General features: G+C 40.0%; 1 protein-coding gene across 1 annotated transcript in view; it reads right to left on the reverse strand.

Moving 5' to 3' along the window:
- Positions 1-19,295, reverse strand: part of Slc9c1 (solute carrier family 9 member C1) — a 68,447-nt gene that overhangs the window by 9,452 nt on the left and 39,700 nt on the right. Inside the window, exons 16-22 of the mRNA XM_052158887.1 lie at positions 18,051-18,236; positions 16,851-17,000; positions 15,488-15,539; positions 13,971-14,119; positions 8,652-8,777; positions 7,457-7,555; positions 4,426-4,599 (exon numbers count right to left, since the gene is read on the reverse strand). Coding sequence (XP_052014847.1) covers positions 4,426-4,599; positions 7,457-7,555; positions 8,652-8,777; positions 13,971-14,119; positions 15,488-15,539; positions 16,851-17,000; positions 18,051-18,236 — 936 coding nt within the window. The remainder of the gene's footprint in view (positions 1-4,425; positions 4,600-7,456; positions 7,556-8,651; positions 8,778-13,970; positions 14,120-15,487; positions 15,540-16,850; positions 17,001-18,050; positions 18,237-19,295) is intronic.

Below are 19,295 nucleotides of genomic sequence, written 5' to 3' on the forward strand. Positions count from 1 at the left end.
TGACAGACCACATCCTTTCCAGCCTGGATACCCTGTATATTTTGTCCTCTTGATTCTTGTGGCTCAGACGCTAGTATTCTGTTGAGTGAAGGTGATGAAAATGTGTGATAGGAGAAAGGGCCTCTTCAGATTTTCCCTTTCATTATAATGTTAACTTTGCACTAAGTATATCTATGCATGCATGTATGTATACATGTATTTGTACACAATCTGCCTTTATCTTGTTTGCTTATTGTCTTTCAATCCCTAACTTTTCAGACTGTTTATTATGAATTGATGATGAATTTTATGGAGTGGTTATTTGTGATGGAGCTTGAGATTTTGGCTGTTGTGCTGTTGATGTGGTAGCGTATCACCATGACTGGCTTGTGTATCTTCAGTCATATGAGTACACATGAGATATAGCGTATACTTGATTGTGATGACAAACCTCTTTTCTGTGCTTTTGTGTTTGGGTTGCTAGCTTTGTTTTGAGAATTTCTGTTTCTGTGTTTGCCATGAACACTGCTCTGTGGCTTTTCTAGTTTTGTTTCCTGTTTTTTCTGGTTTTCGTGTTCAGGTGAATGCTGACCTCAAATGTTTGGAAGAAACCTGTCCTCTTGCTTCTTCTCTTTCCTGCCTGCTTCCGTGAAACTTATTGTAATGCCGTGTTCTGCTTGATTTTCTCAGTTCTTGTAAAGTTCATACTGGAGGTGCTGAAACGGATTTATACATAGCTGGGAAAAAATGACTGGAGGGTTTGCCAGCATGCTGGCAGAAGCCACTGCATAGCTTGCTTGTTTCCTCGTTTCTTCCCCCTTCCTTTTCCCTTCCCTTCACTCTTTCCTCTCCTACCACCCCCATCTCTCTTTTCTTGACAGGGTCTCTGTATATTGTCCAGGCAAGCTTCTAAGTCACAATCCATTGACCACCACACCTGGTTTTCTGTTTACTTTCAAGACTTAGATTCCCTATGACTGTCCTTACCGATTACATCATTTCTACCATCCCGTTCCCCATTTTTTTTTTTAAAAAAAAACAAAACTGGCATCACAATCTGCGTAGAGCAAATCTTAAACCTTCCACTTGACCATTTATTTCATGTTTATATTGTGCCAATACTTCCTATCTCTCCTATGTTTAAGAGCAGTTTCTCTTTTATTATGCCTGTTTTCCTTGAGTTCATTGGCTATATCTGTCCTCGTTGTTTTAGTGACTTACTAGCTCAGTGCATCCTCTGGGCAATATTAACATTATTTTTTACATAATGCCTCACTCCATCTTGCCATCCATCACTGTTTAATCTTTCTTTCTATGTGTAAAAACTCTCTCAAGAAAAAGCTTTCAGAATTTCATGATTCCTGATGACACCCTGTAGAGATTATAGATTCCTCTCTGTTTCTCTGAATTGCTGAGATTTGTTGCAGGGAGCTGTTAATTATCTGACCATGGAGGCTCAGTGAGGTTGGCATTTATAATTTGCTTGAGTTAATTAATAGATGGTGTCAGGCAGATTCCAAAACAGAGTAACATCAAAGTAAGTTAACTTGGAACCTACCTCTACTCTGGATCCTATCCATGCTCCCCCTTAGCATTGACACAGTAGATCTAGAGAAGACAGTGCTTCTTCTCAGCACAGACATGGTATTGATGGGGAAGAGCAACAGAAGGCCACTTTATGTTCAGACTTTGCTTTCATGGTCTGTTATTTCTGGTCCTTCAGTTGGATACTAGTGGTTTAAAATAGCTCCTTTCTTACAACTAAATCTCTAAAGTCCTTACATTTTGACAGTATTTGTTTTTGTTGTTATTTTTGTTTGTTTATCTGTTTTGACACAAGGTTTTGGTCTTTGTAGCCTTAACTGGCTTATGATTTCAGCCACTTTATTGAATACAATTTCACAATTCATCAAACTCGCCATCTTCTGAAGGGCTCTTGTTACATGGTGCCTAGAGAATTGTGGGAGGCAGGGACTCAGGGTGTGTTTAAGGGCTGTCCTACTTTCTTTGCTGTTACTGTAATAAAATACTCTGACCAAAAAAAAAAAAAATACCCATCTGGTCAGAGGTGTTGTTTTTTTTCTTCTCATTCCAAGCAATAGTCCATTGTTTTAGGTAAGGTATATAGGAGCTCAAGACACTACTGGTCCCATGCCATCTATGGTCAAGAACACAGAGAGAATAAGCTCATGTTGCTTACTTGCTCTTAGTTAAGCTCTCTCTCTTCTCTTTTACTGTCTTTCTCTTCCCCTGTCTAGGGAACAGGGCCACCGACGATGGGCTCCATCTGCCATCAGGTAAAAATCAATACAATCTCCTAGAGATGCACTCGCATGCCAGCCTATCACGCCAGCCTGATATAGGTCATTTTTAATTAAGACTCTCTTCCTGAATGTGTCAAATTGGCAGTTCAAAATAGCTAGTGTATGGCCAACCTTACTGATTTCTCTTCTTATGGATTTCAGACTTATATTGAACATAACTGTTTATCATGATGGAAAACAGTGTCCTGTGAATTTGGTGAGGTTTTGGGCTTGGTTGTGGTGGGTCTGCTATGGATACAGTGTCTTCATAAATGCTTGTTAGTGTTTTTATTCAAATCCTAGTTACGCAGAATGTTACATGCATTTTTTTTTCTGTGCCACTGGTTAAAGATGCTTTTAAAATGTTATAGATGTGATTATTTTCCTTAAAAAAAAATCTAAAGAGGTCTAAAATGCCGAGTGAGAGACTAGGTAGCTGTATAAAATCCATGCCCGTATTACCAGGCTCCAAATGGTAATGGTGATTTTGCATGAGTGTGAATACACAGATATGAGCGCATACATGCATAAGCATCACATTGGAACCTCCTGTTACCAATACCGAGACATTCTGTACCTCGTTCAAGTGCCAGGCTTTATGCAACTCAGCTGAAATACTCCACCAACACTCTGCTTCTTTCTGCCTGCTCTAACCTACCTCAGCTAAAATATAAAGCAAAATATTGGCCCTTGAGTATTAATCCAAAGACAAGATAACAGCCTCTAACCCAGCTACACCACTGGGACTTGCAAGCCTCTTTTCCACTTATAAAAGTATTTTTTCTTTAAGAAGCACATTTTAGCCCCTGCTAAAATTCAATTTCTTCTTTTACCACAGCCTTCTCAGTCTTACCTAATCTATCCTTAAAATATATTGCAAATGCCTTTTCTGTTAAACATCTTCATGCTAAGAATGATATCTGAAGGCTCCTAGAGCCACACTTTAAAAAAAGTCTCTTCACATAGATCTGTTTATAAAAGCTTCATATACTTTATGCATATTGAAAATTTCCAAATTGTCTCCAATATATCTCTTTATACTTGGTTTATTTGAAGTAGAACATTTACACATGGATGTTACATCTCTTGTGTCCATTTGTACTAATATTCTCTCTCCCTCTTCCTGTTCCCAGTTAATGCCACTGACTTGCTAAAATGTCAGGTCATTTGTCCTTCAGAATGTCCCACATTGTGGATAAAGCAGACGATTCCCTCTCGGTTTCACTGCCTTGTTTGTCTCCCTGTGTTTCCTGGAAAGCCATTTCCAGATAATGGCGTTGCCTGCAGGTTTAAAGGTTTTGTTTCTTCCCTGTGCTCTCATGGGTGAACATTATTCCAGTGCTGACTCTTCCCTGCTTTCCTTATCTTACAATTTATGGCACATTCTTTTCTTTTTCTCGTCCTTTTTAATAGAGACAATTTTATTCTGATGAATTTACAAATAAAAAATCATACAGCTAGATTGAAATCTTCATTTAAGTAAAAATTTGTCTAGACCTAAATTCTATACACATCTTAGTGAAACAGCTCATATGGCCTAGACTTCCTAGTTAAATTCTTTTGTTGTGGTAGGCTAACTTTTGAAAATATTTTGCTAGGGCAGCATTGTTAGCATCAGAAGCTGTTTATAGCTAGCCTCTGAATTCAGTGATGATGCCATCCCTAGGCAACCAGGACCCTCCTGCCTCTGTTGCCATGGCAACCACTGCACACTCTCTCACCCACATCACTTGTACGCATCATCACCTAGGTTACTTACATCAAGGTCCAGATAAAAGACAGAGACCCCCAACCTCTCTCTCTCTCTCTCTCTCTCTCTGTCTCTCTCTGTCTCTCTCTCTCTCTCTCTCTCTCTCTCTCTCTCTCTCTCTCTCCTTCCTCACTTCTTCCCTACTTTCACTAAAGGACCTCTCTCGTGGGAACTGTGCTGGTTCAGTGTGATCTGTCCAGGAACAAGCCGTTTTCAACTAACAATGATGTAAAGTAGGTATCCATTGGTAAATAATGAATGTTCCTTTACCTTTCCTACTTAAAAACACACATTGCCATTGGCCCTTAGACACATGCTAGGTACTAAAACATTCTAAGTTTGATACCAGACATTGAATGAGATTCAGCAGCAAAATAGAAGAACTGGTCCGACCTCCACAACGGTTTTGCAGGTGGCAGAATATTGCATCCGTTCTTTAGTCAAACAGTTTAACTCTCCTATTATCTCCCCGCTGAGCAGATATTCTGTGTGAGGCAGTGGGTGAATTTTAATCTCTGACTCTGAGGGTGCTTTTTCCATCTCCAGGTATGCCTTTGACCTTTTAAGCTGTTAAGAAAAGAGAGAGAAAAAGACATATGCAGGTTAATTTACGTCACCCAAACTGTCTGCCATTTTCCTGCTTCGGGTTTAGCAATTGCACTGTATCTGCATCATTCTGGAAATAGTTCCCCTGAAAGTAAAGTTGTTAAATTGGCAGTGGCTTTCACACAGAATATTCTGGAACAGGTAGCTCTTTCTGGCTTCTCTATGTAGGCCAAGCTGGATCCATTTTAAATGGTTGAATCTTCCACTCATATAAACACAAGAAGAGCCACAGTTACATGTTCAGAGATGGTCCTTTCTGCAGTTTCCTCTTATCTATCAAAAGAGAAGGGGAAGGGGGAGGGGAGATGGGGATGAGGCAGGGTCTCCGTGAAGGGGGATGAGGCAGGGTCTCCATTAAGGGGGACCAGGAAGGATCCAGTGTTTGATGAAAATAAACAGAGAGAGAGGAGGGAAGTGAAATAGTTAACTCAGGAACCTTAAAAAAGTCAGAGGCTGGGTTGCATTCCTCAGATCACAAGGGGGAGGGGGAGGCCGACCTAAGGGTGGGGATGCATTCTGAAGGACTGACTGTTGGCCACCTACCTCATCACCTAACAACCAATTAGTTTGAATGTAACCCTGTTCTGCCAATCACATTGTGCTTAATGGTGGTGGCCCTGAGGAGGGTATAAAATCCTGCGCAGCACAAGGTGCAGGGTTGTTCTCTCTTGGGGTGCAGAGCAGCCCCAGCATGCTGATTCCAATAAGAATTCCTCATGCATTTTGCATCGATACCATCTCCACGTGGTTCATTCAGGGCGGTTCGGTAAGTTAAGATGGTTCAGGTTTTACAAGGGGGGGGGGAACGGAAGGAAGGAGGGAAGGAAGGAAGGAAGAAAGGAAAGAAGAAAGAAAAGGTATGGCTTGGAAGGTGGCAGGTTGTTGACCATTGTGTCTGGTCTTGAAAAATCATCATTTGCAAGCTAACTGCTCTCTGAAGAAGGGATCACTCTTGGGAACTTCTTTTCCCTGGTTTTTGGTTTGGGACTTTCTAGTGGCTGTCCTCAGTTGCCCATCCCCCACTGCTACATATTTCTATTTTTTCCCTGACCCTCTGCATGTTTCTCCTGACCCTTCTAATACCTGATCCTGCCACCCCTTTCCCCCTCCCCCTCCTCTCTCCCTCCCAGGTCCTTCCCTCCCTCTACCTCCTGTGATTATTTTGTTCCCTCTTCTATGCAGGATTGAAGCATCCACACTTGCTCTTCTTTCTTCTTGAGCTTCATGTGGTCTATGAATTGTATTTTAGGTAATCCAAGCTTTTGGGCTAATTAATATCCACTTATCAACAAGAACATACCATGTGTGTTCTTTTGTGTCTGGGTTAGCTCACTCAGAATGATATTTTCAAATTCTGTCCATTTACCTGCTAATTTCATGAAGTCATTGTTTTCAATAGTTGAGCAGTATTCCATTATGTAAATGCACTGCATTTTCTGTATCCATCTGCTGAAGGACATCTGTGTTGTTTCTAGCTTCTGGCTGTTATAAATAAGGCTGCTAGAAACATAGTGGATCATGTGTCCTTGTTATATGTTAGAACATATTTTGGGTATATGCCCAGTAGTGGTATAACTGGGTCTTCAGGCAATACTATTTCCAATTTTATGAAAAATTGCCAGATTGATTTCCTAAGTGCCAGCTGGCAGTCCCACCAGCAATGGAAGAATGTTCCTCTTTCTCCACATCCTTGCCAGCATCTGCTGTCACCTGTGTTTTTGATCTTAACCATTCTGATTGGTATGAGGTGGAATCTCAGGGTTGTTTTGATTTGCATTTCCCTGATGACTAAGGATATTCAACATTTCTTGAAATGCTTCTCAGCCATTTGAGATTTCTCAGTTGAGAATTCTCTGCTTAGCTCTGTACCCCATTTTTAAAATGGTCATTTGGTTCTCTGGAGTCTAACTTCTTGAGTTCTTTGTTATATTGTGGATGCTATCCCTCTATGACTCAATGAGGATGACTTTAGCCAAAATACCCAAAAAATGGGAGATAGAACCTGTAGTGGCCACCTCCAACAGCCCCAGTTGAGGGATGGGGCCACCCACCCCTCTCAAAATTGTTAACCCAGAAATGTTCCTGTCCAAAGGAAAGCCAGGGACAAAAAATGGAACAGAGACTGAAGGAGAGGTCATCCAGAGACCACCCACCTAGGGGTTCATCCCATCGGCAGACACCAAATGTGACATTTTTTGCTGATGCTGAGAAGTGCTTGCTGACTGGAGCCTGGTATGGCTGCTCCCTGAGAGGTTTTACCAGCACCTGACCAATACAGATGCAGACACTCACTGCAGACCAGGACCGAGCCTCAGGACCCCAAAGGATGGAAAAAACTGAAGGGGATTGCAACCCCATAGGAAGAAGATTATCAACTGACTAGACCACCCAGTGCTTCCAAAGACTAAGCCACCAACCAAAGAATATACATGGAGGCATCCATAGCTCCAGATACATTTGTAGCAGAGGATGGCCTTATATGACATTAATGAGAGGGGAGGCCCTTGGTCCTGTGGATGTCCAAGCTTAGGGAGAAGCTAGAGCGGTGAGGCAGGAGTGGGGGAGTGGGTGGAGGAGCCCCTCACAGAGATAAAGAAGATGGGGGAAGTGCAGATGGGATGGGGAATTTGTCGTGGGGTAACCATGAAGGAGGATATCATTTGAAATGTAAATGAATAAAGTGATTAATAAAAAATAAAATAAAAAAGCATCTTTTCATTTTATAGCATGAAAAGTCATTAATTCTTAATTTTGAAAAATTCTTTTTTTCTTAACAACTTGATTATTCACAAGCACATTCATAACATCTCTGCTTTACCTTAACCATGCCTGAAATTATTACATAGATTCCTTCTGGCTCATCACCTTCTTCAAAGATGTTATTTCCACAGTCAAATGTTACAACTTTTGCTTTTTCCTAAAGAGAAAAACAAAGAAATTTGGGATGTTGATCTATAATTGAACTTTTATGCATTTAAATTAAATAATAATATCTAAGCGATTGTGTTGGTTGCAATTTTGTGAGATAAAAGAGAACTATAAATACATACAGGGGAATTTGGAGATCCACAAATATAAATTTTGTATCCAAATATCACACATGTATGAAGAAAAATAATCTAGAAATAAGAATGGAGTGGGAGAATGAAAATGATTCATCTAAGTTTCAGGTAGACGGGGTGAATGATTCTGAATTCTTAAGGGGAAGTTTAAGCTTGGTACTGAACAAGCACTGAAAAGAATACCATTAAACATGCTCAATTGATTGATTTATTCATTCTGCAAGCAATCAATGAGAATGATGGGGTGGGTATTCAAAGGATGAACCAAGTCAGGCCTGGTTGTTTGTAAGCTGACATGTGGGAAACTGAGCTAAGAGAAGTGAGACTTGCGATACATAGCAATGTTCTTTCTCAGAAACCATGACAATAAAAACAAAAGGGAAAGAATGAAAATGGAAGAATGAATGACCTAAACAATGGAGGCAGAGATGTAAAATTACTTGCACTATAATGTACGTGGTAGTACAGCATACATGCATATTGGAAACAATGGTAGTGCATTTCTTATTTCAAACCGAAGACAACACGATGGTATTCTGGTGAGAAATTAGCCTGAAGACCTACATCTCTGACTACGTCTGGTAGTTTGCAGACATGCAACAAGTAAGGATAGATTGTAAAGGGTCTAGGACCAGTGGACATTTCCGAGAGATCACACAGAATCCACACATTAATGAAACTGGAAGGGGGTTTAGTGTGAATGCACCATCAATAGTTCAGAATAAACAAAATGAAGGGCACATGGAATGTGGGAAACAGAAGCTGAAGGTGGAGAGGCAGGAGGGAGGCAGCTTGTATGAGGGCTGTGGGTGGTAAAGAGATGTTGATTATAGCCTATGGATAGCAAGGGACAATGAGAGTTTTAACTAGCAAGTATCATAGTCAAATCCTTCCTATTTTCATGATTATTTACTAGTGCGTTAAAGGCATCTCAGGAGGTGAAAATTTTACCTGAATAAAGGCTATGGCTTCAGGATCCTCACTAAGCCATGGGATGTTGTATGGGGCTTCTTCCACATTAAACGGCTGGATAACAGACTGCAGGTCAAGCACCTCGATCTTTTTGGCCATGATTAACTAGAAACACATTATTTAAGAAAGAAGGTGAACCAAACTGTGTATACAGAATGAAGAGAAGAAAAAGGAGGAAGAGGAGGAGGAGGAGGAGGAGAAGGAGGAAGAAGAAGAAGAAGAAGAAGAAGAAGAAGAAGGAGGAGGAGGAGGAGGAGGAGGAGGAGGAGGAGGAGGAGGAGGAGGAGGAGAAGAAGAGGAAGGAGGGAAGGAAGGAAGGAAGGAAGGAAGGAAAGAAAGGAAAGAAAGAAAGAAAGAAAGAAAAGAAAGAAAGAAAGAAAAGGAAGGAAGGAAGGAAGGAAGGAAGGAAGGAAGGAAGGAAGGAAGGAAGGAAGGAAGAGGAGGAGGAGGAGGAGGAGGAGGAGGAGGAGGAGGAGCAGCAGCAGCAGCAGCAGCAGCAGCAGCAGCAGCAGCAGCAGCAGCAGCAGCAGCAGCAGCAGCTTTCTACTGTACTATGTTAGTTAGGCCTCTGCTCTGGAGGGCATTGCAGACCCAAGCCACAGCCTGTAACAGTTTCCCATTCTGGATTGTGGTGCTTTGAGTGAGAAATGTTCCCTATAGGCTCACATGTTTGAAGACTTGATCCCCAGTTGGTGACATTATTTGGGGGATGGTTGAAGAGGTGTGGCCATGCTGAATGAAGAATGTCACTAGGGGTCAGATTAGAGAGTTTCCAGCCTAGCCCACAGCAATTTGCTTTCTCTGCTTTATGTTTGAGGTTGACGATGCGATCCCTCTGCCTCTTCTATCTACTGCCTGTAACGCCAGCTCCGGGGGATCCAATCCACAACATCACTCCCTCTCAACTTCATCATTTCTTCTTTAACTATTTTCACATCCATTCATTCATCCATTCATCCATCCATCCATCCATACATACATACATACATATACAAAATACACATACATACATACCTACAAATGTGCAAACATCCACATTTATATCCTTTATTGTCTGGTCTGCTGAGTACATTTGGGCATAGGATATGCTCTCAGGCATGCGTTTTCAAAGATGAGTTTCTGATTTGCCATCTATGATAACTGAGCTGGTTTGCCTTAACTCTTTAATATTTAAATTTAGTTTATCATACCTTGACAGAGCATTAATAATTTTTTTTGCATTTTTATGAGCTGATAATCAAATACATCATTACTGGTTTTGAGTTTCTTAGTTCTGTTTTTCTTTGTTTATTTTATGATAGGGTTTCATGTAGTCTGGCCTAGCTTCTAACTACATGCACATAAGGAATATCTTGAACTCCTGATCCTCCTGCTTCTGCTTTTAAAGAACTTTAAAGCCCTTTAATCCCAGCACTTGGGAGGCAGAGGCAGGTGGATTTCTGAGTTCAAGGCCAACCTGGTCTACAGAGTGAGTTCCAGTACAGCCACGGCTACACAGAGAAACCCTGTCTCAAAAAAAAAAAAAAAGCTTCCATTATAGGCATGCCCCACCATAATCAGCTGTTTTTCTTTTAATATGTGTAATTAACATATTTATAGCACAAATATTGAATTCATGGTTTGTTTATGGTAGGCAAGTACTGTACCACTGAACTTTGGTTTTAGCTTTGTAAGATTTATTTTTAATTTTAATTACATGCTTGCATATTTATGTATGTGTGTGTGTGGGGGGTGTATGTATGTGTGTGTATTGGTGTATGTATGTATATGAGTGTGTGTATATGTGTGTATGGGGTGTATATTGTGTGTATTGATGTATGTGCATTATGTGTGTGGTATGTGTATGTGTGTGTATTGATGTATGTGCATGTATGTATATATGTATGCATGTGTGTGTGTGTGTGTGTGTGTACTGAGTGTGTGCTCACAGAGGCTAGAAGAGGCTGTGAGATTTCCTGGAGCTGGAGTTCAGGCTGGCGTGAGTTGCATGGATACTGGGAACTGAACTTGGGTCCTCTACAAGAACAATATGTGCTGTTAAAAAGATGAGTCATCCTCCTGGAAGAGAGGAGAAGGGGAGAGGGGGATGGAAGAGGGACTATGTGTGTGTGTGTGTGTGTGTGTGTGTGTGTGTGTGTGAGAGAGAGAGAGAGAGAGAGAGAGAGAGAGAGAGAGAGAGAGAGAGAGAGAGATGAAGCTATCCAAACCAGTTTCTATTCCATTTTCTTGCCTTTCTTGCCTTTTTGCCTTCCTCTTTCTTTCCTTCCTTTCTTTATTTTTCCTTCCTTCCTTCCTCCCTTCCTTCCTTTCTCTCTCTTTTGTTTTTCATTTCTTACTTTCTTTCCTCTTCATCCTCCTCTTCCTTCTGTTTCTCCTTTTTTGAGTCAAAGTCTCACTATTATAGCCCTGGGAGGTGTCATAATATGTATTCTTTGATTAGTAGAGTTGTTAAGTATCCCTTTAAAATGGTCACTGCAAAGTATCCTTTTTCTATTGGTGCCTGTTTCAGATCTTCTCTTCATGCTTTCTGTAGGAGTCTCTGCCCTTTCTAATCATTTATGGGAACACTCTGTGTGGGAATAGCTTTTTTCTGAAAACACCTCTCACGTCCAGAAATTGTACTTTTGCTGGACCTTGCATGTAAGTTAGTAATATACCTTGAGACCGTGTAAACCACGTGCTCAGTCTATACTGAGCAGTCAGCCTGTATAAGTTTAACCTGCCTTTCATAAAACAATGTAATCAACTTTAAAATGACTTGAATTTTCTACGTAATCTGTTTTATAACTAAGCTAAACCTGAGCTTCACTGTTAAGTTCTATACTCAACTGTGCCCCTGACATAAAATAACTTACACTATAGTAATCATTTGCTAAAATCAGTCAATATATTGAAAGCAACCTTAAAGAAAACAAGTGTCCACCACAAATGTTGAAGCAGCACGTGACTATAGCTTGATAAGAACTGTTTGTGGCTTTGGAATGTATTCTGGTCAATAGGACTCAAAAGGTAAATTCTTCCCTCTCAAACTCTGACCAAAAAAAAATGATTAAGAGCTACCTCATTCCTTTCTCTTGCTGTTTGTGTGTGTGTGTGTGTGTGTGTGTGTGTGTTTCCATCAATACATATAGAGAAAGCTCTATTAGGGACAGACAACACTGACAAGATGGAAGACACAGGGAGAGAAGTGGAGAATTTAAATTTCGGCTCCCTCCTGCTCTAAGCTACACAGTGACTCATTTCTTTGAAGGTAGAGCTGACACACTCTGGAAATTACTTCCATCATCATTTCGTGGGAAATTTCAGTTACAAATGTTATCTTCCATTTTGTGCTTTGAGTGCTATGTCGCTCACTTGTACTGCATTTTCAATGTCTGAACTTTTACAGCTGATGTGGTGTGATCTATGTAAACAAAAATATGGACATTGCAATGAGTAGGTTAGCTAGGATTTTCCTCATAAGAAATAAAAAAATTTTATAAGTAGCATTACAGTAATTTTAGAGTTTCAGTAAGACTTACATTTTCATGTAAGCCTTGAATCATTTGTCGAATAATAGGTCATTCCTTCCAAATTTTTAGTATCAGTTTGACGTTAGTCTACTGTGTGTATTTAGGCCTGTTGCTGGACTCAAATATGTTCTACCCACTCATCTCCCCCATTTTTAGTGTAATTTTGCAGCATTTTATTATTGTCGCATATCTCAACATCTAGAGTAATAGGTAGCCCCTCAAATTTTCCAAAATCTTCTTGTGCCAAGGTGTAATTTATGGAGTGTAAATTTGCTCTGTTAGCTCAACACTGCACTGTGGTGGTATCAACTAACCACATCTGTACAGTGCAGTCCTCGCCATTGGCCACAGCTCTTCATTTTGCAATGTTCTATGTAAATTGCACGGTGTTTGTGACTGGGTTATTTCCCTCAGTATAGAATCTTCCATGTTCAACCACCCATGGCCAGCATTTTTTCTTCATTAAGACTGAGTATATTTGAATATATATATATATTATTACATATTACATCATCATTCATCTGTCTATGTGGCAGACACTGTGAATAATGTATTCTATGAGTACAGATATAGGAATCTCTTAAAGACTGGGCTTTTTTCTACCGTTGAGTGTATACCAAAGAACTGCTAGACAAAATACCAACACAGCTGTGTTGTGGGAGCTTCACCACTCTTTCCCACAGAGGTGGTACAAGTTTACATTCCCACCAATGATGCGCAGGGATTCCATTCTCTCTGCTTGCTGACTGATGTGTATTTTCTGCTTCCCTGATTCTGTGTGACGGAGAGACGCAATGTCATTTCTGTCCATTTCTATTTGTCTTATTTGTTTTGATTTCGGGCATTAGTGACAGTACACAAATTTCTACATGTCTATTGGGCCATTTAGAAGTCATTTGGGGGGGAATGTCTTTTCAGATTCATTCTCATTTTAAAAATCAGGTTTGACTAGTTTCAGAAAATTTCTCTATGTATCAATATCTTAAACATATAGATTGAAAATGTTCCCTCTCACTCTGTGGCTAAGTTTTTTTTTTTTTTTTAGTATGTGATAATTTAATGCACATTTTAAAGTGCAAGTGCTTTTTTCTGTTTTTCCTTCTTCCTATTTCTCTATGTGCTTTAGACATTTATTTCAAGAAATCAGCCTATGAGGTGGTGGACTTTTAGCCCTATATTTTTCTTGTTTAATTTTAATGGTTTTAGATTTTATTTTTAGGCCATGGATGCATTTTGAATTATTTTATCTGCCTGGATTTAGGTAAAGATTCAACTTCCTTATTTTCTGAAAAAGCTTGTGATTTGATCATGTTAGTTCTAGCCTTCCTGCTCACCGTTGCCTTTTGTTTAGAGAGCTTAATATAAATTTAAGGTAAGTTTCTATAAATATTTGCCTTTAAAATTTTATTTCTATACCTCCCTTTCTTCCAACTCCCCACGAGATTTGCTTCTGCCATTCTGACATATTCTTTTTCCCATTTGTCTTTTTAAAACACTTATAATTCTTTTGGTCCTACATTATTACACTATTTTTTTTCTGTCTAGTTTTGTTTTTACAGTGAAGCACTTGGGTTCTTTCTCCTTCGCGTACTTTCTTTGGAAGCTTTTTGTGAGCATCCTGAGAAGCATGTCTAACATCGCCAAGTTCCGACAGTCTAGTGCATGTTTGTACACGCTTCATGTTCACAGAGCCCAAAGCAGCTGAAACCTTTAGTAACCCGGTCTCATCTTTTCAATGGTTTATGTCACAAATCTACGTGCTTTCTCTGAGAATGCGTGGTCTCACCTTGTTAATCTCAGTGCCTTCCACTTTGTGTATGATTCCCTTGGACCTGAAAGCCTTGACAATTTCTCTGGCCATATTGAGCATGACATTAACCTCCTCCTTGGTTTTCATAGTGACAGCGATTTCTGGATGATCGTACTCTAAGTAGCCTGCAGAACAGTGCAATATTTCCAGGTAAAATGAGAAGATTGTCTTAAGTGAGGACCGAAAGCTAACTATTCTCCTCTAAGACCAAAAACGTGCAACTTGAACCTTAGGACAAGCATCCCACCTGCAGGCCTGCTGTCATCAGTCTCTCACTGGTAGAGATGAGAGTCTGTCATTTTCTTGGATAGCACTCACACTTGTATTAAGCCTATGGAAAAGGGACGGGAAGCCCTGCCCTAAACTAATGGTCGAACTGGTCCACCATCGCTGGGCCCAGGAAGCATGCTTGGGGCTACGTGTCTGGTATTCACCATCTATTTTCTTGTTTGGGTCAAAACAGGATCTTTGAGTATGTTCTGCATGTTCATCTGTGGTTTCCAATGAAGTCCTATAGCTAGCTTTAACAAAAAGAGAGCATCATTTTCCTCATGTTCTCTTGGCAAATCTGGAAGACACTCTTGAACGTGTCTTTTTGTTTATGTTTTTAGATTACTAGATACCCATGTAAACCTCACTTGACTCACACGGGACAAGTGGGCTTTCCCTTGGTCATGATCACCTCTTTGCCCTGTGATTGTGTGCCACACAGCTCTCTCAAGCTCCACTCCCGGGCTTTCTGGGTTCTTTTGCTGCTAGTTACTTCCTGCCAAGCACTGTTTTCATATGTGAGCCCTATGTTATCAGGGTGTATTTTCTATTCAGGATTTTCCCTATACCAGGAGTACAGCCCGGCATGACTCAGAGGTGACACCAGTGCCAGGCAGACATTGAGTCCACTGCCCTCCTCAGAGAGACCCTCCAGCTCTATTCTGATTTCAATCCATAAGTCATGAGTCTCTGTGGCAATAGTCTTTGAGTCACTCATGAAGGCACAAGTTATATCTGGTTTGGAAGAAAGGCAAATTAATCAAGCTACAAATGATAAACAGAACCTTATTGGGGTAACATGGGTTGTTTGAACACACATTAAAAACCTGTAGTTGTCCAGGCAGAGAGCAAGTATGATGAGGCACCACTATACTAATACATTTATCATATGTTAATGGAACTTTACACTACTATTACATACCAGAGAAAACACAATCATGTTGTTTGTTTAAGTTTGCCAGTTTATTATTAAGAATTAGGTTTCTGGATTGAAGAGATGGATCAGTAACTAAGGACACTTGCTGATCTTGAGGAATACCAAGTTTTAGCTCCCAGAACCCACGGGGAGGCTCACAACTATCTGACTCCAGTTCCAAGGGAGTCTAACCTTCTTCTGGCCTCTTGCAGAACTACATGCACATGGAATGTTGGCCATGGCTTTTCTTAGGTAGTGATAACCATAAGAGATGGTTAAATTGTATATTTAGAGTGAAGGTACCTACCTAGCTCTTTCATAGCATGTTCCATATTCCTCATTACCCGTTTTAACAATATCTATAGAACAAAAAGATATTATCTTCATTGGAAAAATAAAACATTACAAAGGAGTTTTGCATTTGTAACAGATTTTTAAACTAATCCGATAACTTTATACAAAAGGATGAGGGAGGCATGGAGAGGTATCTCAGCAGTTAAGAACTCTTGCTGCTCTTGCAGAGGACCTGGGCTCATTTCTCAGAACCCACAAAGCAGCTTCAACTGCTCCTAAGTCTGGTTCCAGGAGACCTGGTGCCCTCTTCTGGCCTCAGTGAGTAACACAGTTATACATACAGGCAAACACTCATGCCCATGCATTAAAATAAGTGTTTTTATGCAGGATGGAGAATGTTTTAAGGGTCAGAACTGAATTTAGGCACTGAGCTTTCAAATTAGGGACACAGGGGGTGGTTTTCAATGGTAAACACACAGAACATTTGACCAAAATATGGGAACTGAAATTGTAACAAAAATTTGTTGATAGTTTAGAGACCCAAGTCCTTTGTGTCTTCTCCTTTGCCCTCTCAAATCTTATTGCTAGGTGTCAGTCGTGAGCGACTGAAAGAAAACTTAGGAAAGCTGGCTAATATTTGCAGGTAGCTGAGAAAAGAAATGCTGTTCTATCATGAATTTGGTGTGCAATATTTTTAATATGCTTCTGACAAATATCATTTGGCACTCAAGTGTTACAAATTTCAATGGAGACAAGTTTGAATTCTACATAGCTACATACCACCTAGACAGCACACACACCGGTCTTCTTCAAACGGAATAAAAAGTAAACTCTAGGATATGGGTCTGAGAGCTGTGTTTGCCACCTACCAGCCAAGGGAGTACAGGTGCGATCAAATGAATCTCACTTGACCCCATTTCTCCTCTGTGCAGTGAGGACACATGACTGGACACATGTAGATAACTGTGGGTTTTTAAAAAATATTGTCTGTTTGTCAGACCTCTGGCTTCTCTTTTCCTTTGTTTTTATTTGGGTCAAAACCAGAAAAATGGAAAGAAATGGTAGAAGTTTTGCGGCATGGTGAGGAAACGTGGCTACCACTACTCACTTCGCACTAGTTCCTGACTAATCCTGGAGCCTGCACTAAGAGAGGGTTGAACCCTTTGCATGGATGCAAAGGCACCTTTAGAGAAGCTCCCAGCAGGCTAATATGGCACTAGTATTTACAGTATTTCTAGTTATATAAGATAAGTGATATAGCGAACCAGGAATCAGAGACTACACCTACATGTGGACTACACCTACATAGGGTGTGTGTCAGCAATAGGGTAGTAAAAAGAGTGGACGTTTCTTCTCGTGTTTGGGTTTGTTCTCACCTGTTTAGTCTGTTTGGAACTTGCAATCTGATCAATTATATTCAGTACGTCCATTTCCCCTTGGACATAGCCTTTCAGTATCGAATACCGAAAGGATATCTGCTGGCTCATCCTTTTGTCTATTATTTGCAGCAATTTGGGCGTTACGAGCTAAGAAAAAAAGAACTATTATTAAACATCACCTGCATAGTTTTTGTTTACACTTAGCTTACTTTGCCTAATTGCCTTTTCTGCTTTGTGACAGGAGGACAAGATGTGAGGCCTTAGCTTTTGCTCCAGCTGCCGTATCTCCCTTCTAGGACAGACTCTTGCCCCAGTGAAACCCAAACACATTTTTTTTTTCTAAACCACCTTGGCTATGGCTATTGATCAAAGCTACAGGAAGATAACCAGCATGATGTTGTTTTGCAGCCATTCTGCTTCTGGATGCTGGGATGTATAGATTCTTATGCCATTTCTCGTCCAAAAGCACGCTTCAAAGGAATGAAGATTACCTCTAGTTTCTCTTCCCACTCACAAAGTCTACCATTTGACATAAACATTCAGAGTTCTTTGAATATATTTCCAAAGTTTTCTTAGACAGATCCCAAATTCCTTATCCCTTTAGTAGACACTGTAGACTTCATATTAGAAAGAAAGAACTTTGAAATACTGTAGATTTGGTGTCCTTAGATAAAATTGTGTACTGGTGTTATTTATTGCCCTGCAGAATATTACAAAAGAATATACAAAAGTATATACCAATGATTGACTTTAGACCTGGTTGGTTTAGTCTCCAAAGCATTTCTAGGAATTTATAAGAAAGACATAATAGTCTGTGTCTGTACCCAAACATCCTCTTTAGATGCATCATGGAACAACCTTCCAACCACTCACATATAAGAAGTAAGTGACAGCCATTATATGTGGTAAAGCAACATTGACTAGGCAAGTAAAATTTGATACCATGATTATGTGGATTTTCAAGCACTCTGCACTAAAAGGGAAGCGGTGATGAGTGCCTATAGTTCTGTGAGCTAAACTGATTTATAATATACTCAGAGTATCCATAACATAAAACTTTAAAACTTGATTTGTTAAAGGTAGTTAAACATCAGCCGGCCAGAAAGTGTTTTCCCTGAACCTGTTGAGCTGGTTGTAACTGACACTTCCTGACTCCAAGCTGACAGGAAGCCATCGTCATGTGTCTGCCTTGCTTACCTTCAAGATGCGTAATATACGAAGGAGTCGAACCACGTTCATGAAGACCACAGTCTCCGTTAAGTCAAAATTATAACTAATGGAGTCTGTTTCAATGAGTATTATGTCTAGGATGCCAACTAAAGTAATCCCGAGCTCAAACAGGAGCCAGGTGTGTGAAAAAAATTCCTTCCTCATTGCTGCCACCTGTTGATACAAAAAGAAATTACACTGTCATGTTTCCCCCTCCAACTTTAATATTTTGATTGACTCTTCGGGGTACAGTCCTATCATATTCACTTCTCAGTCCTTTGTCCACACCAAACCCCTGTTTATATTATTTAATTATATCAAATGTGTGATGCTAAGTAGTAAGGAAATCATATATGTCATAATTCAAACAGTCTAGATTTTATCCAGTCAGTGCAAGATTTAAAGATTAAGTTGGTGAACGGATGTCTTTTCTTCTCTTGATTTTGTTTTGTGATGATGTAAATTAAGTCATTTTTAATATTTTGAAAACTTAGGTAAATGTTAATATTTTATCCAAACTGCCTTGGCAAGTGTACCAATCCTCTAGTTTCAGTACATTGTAAAGCTAACAGCAGACATCACATGTGGTACTTGCTCAACTATGTCCATCTCAGAAAATCTTGTTGTACATTATGTTTTCAAATCATGCTTTCCTGTCTTAGAGTAGCTGGTGAACACAATACAGACTCTGTGGGTTTTGGGTGTTTTTTTTGTTTGTTTTGGTTTGTTCTTGAATTATTAAGTTTTGTTTCTTCGATTTTCACATGAGAGGGGAGAGAGAGGGAGAGAGAGAGAGAGAGAGAGAGAGAGAGAGAGAGAGAGAGAGAGAGAGAGAGAGAGAGAGAGAGAAGGGAAATCTGGGAGAAGGGTAAAGAAGATAAATATCATATGGAAATATGTTAATAGAACATGACCAATACAGTTTAGACCCATTCTGCATCTCTTTGACCTTTATCATTTAAATTTTTATTTTGGCAAATATAGAGTCAGTGCCTAAAGCATCCATATTTCTACTGCCCCTCTCGATATCACTTTTAAAAATTAAGTTTGTTTGGGCTGGAGAGATGGCTAAGGGCACTGACCGCATTTCCAGAGGTCCTGAGTTCAATTCCCAGCAACCACATAGTGGCTCACAACCATCTGTAATGGGATCTGATGCCCTCTTCTGGTGTGTCTGAAGACAGCGGCAGTATACTTATATAAATAAAAAAGGATTAAGTTTGTTTGCTTTGA

This window comes from Apodemus sylvaticus, chromosome 15 (assembly GCF_947179515.1).
Source record: "Apodemus sylvaticus chromosome 15, mApoSyl1.1, whole genome shotgun sequence".
Lineage (NCBI taxonomy): Eukaryota > Metazoa > Chordata > Mammalia > Rodentia > Muridae > Apodemus > Apodemus sylvaticus.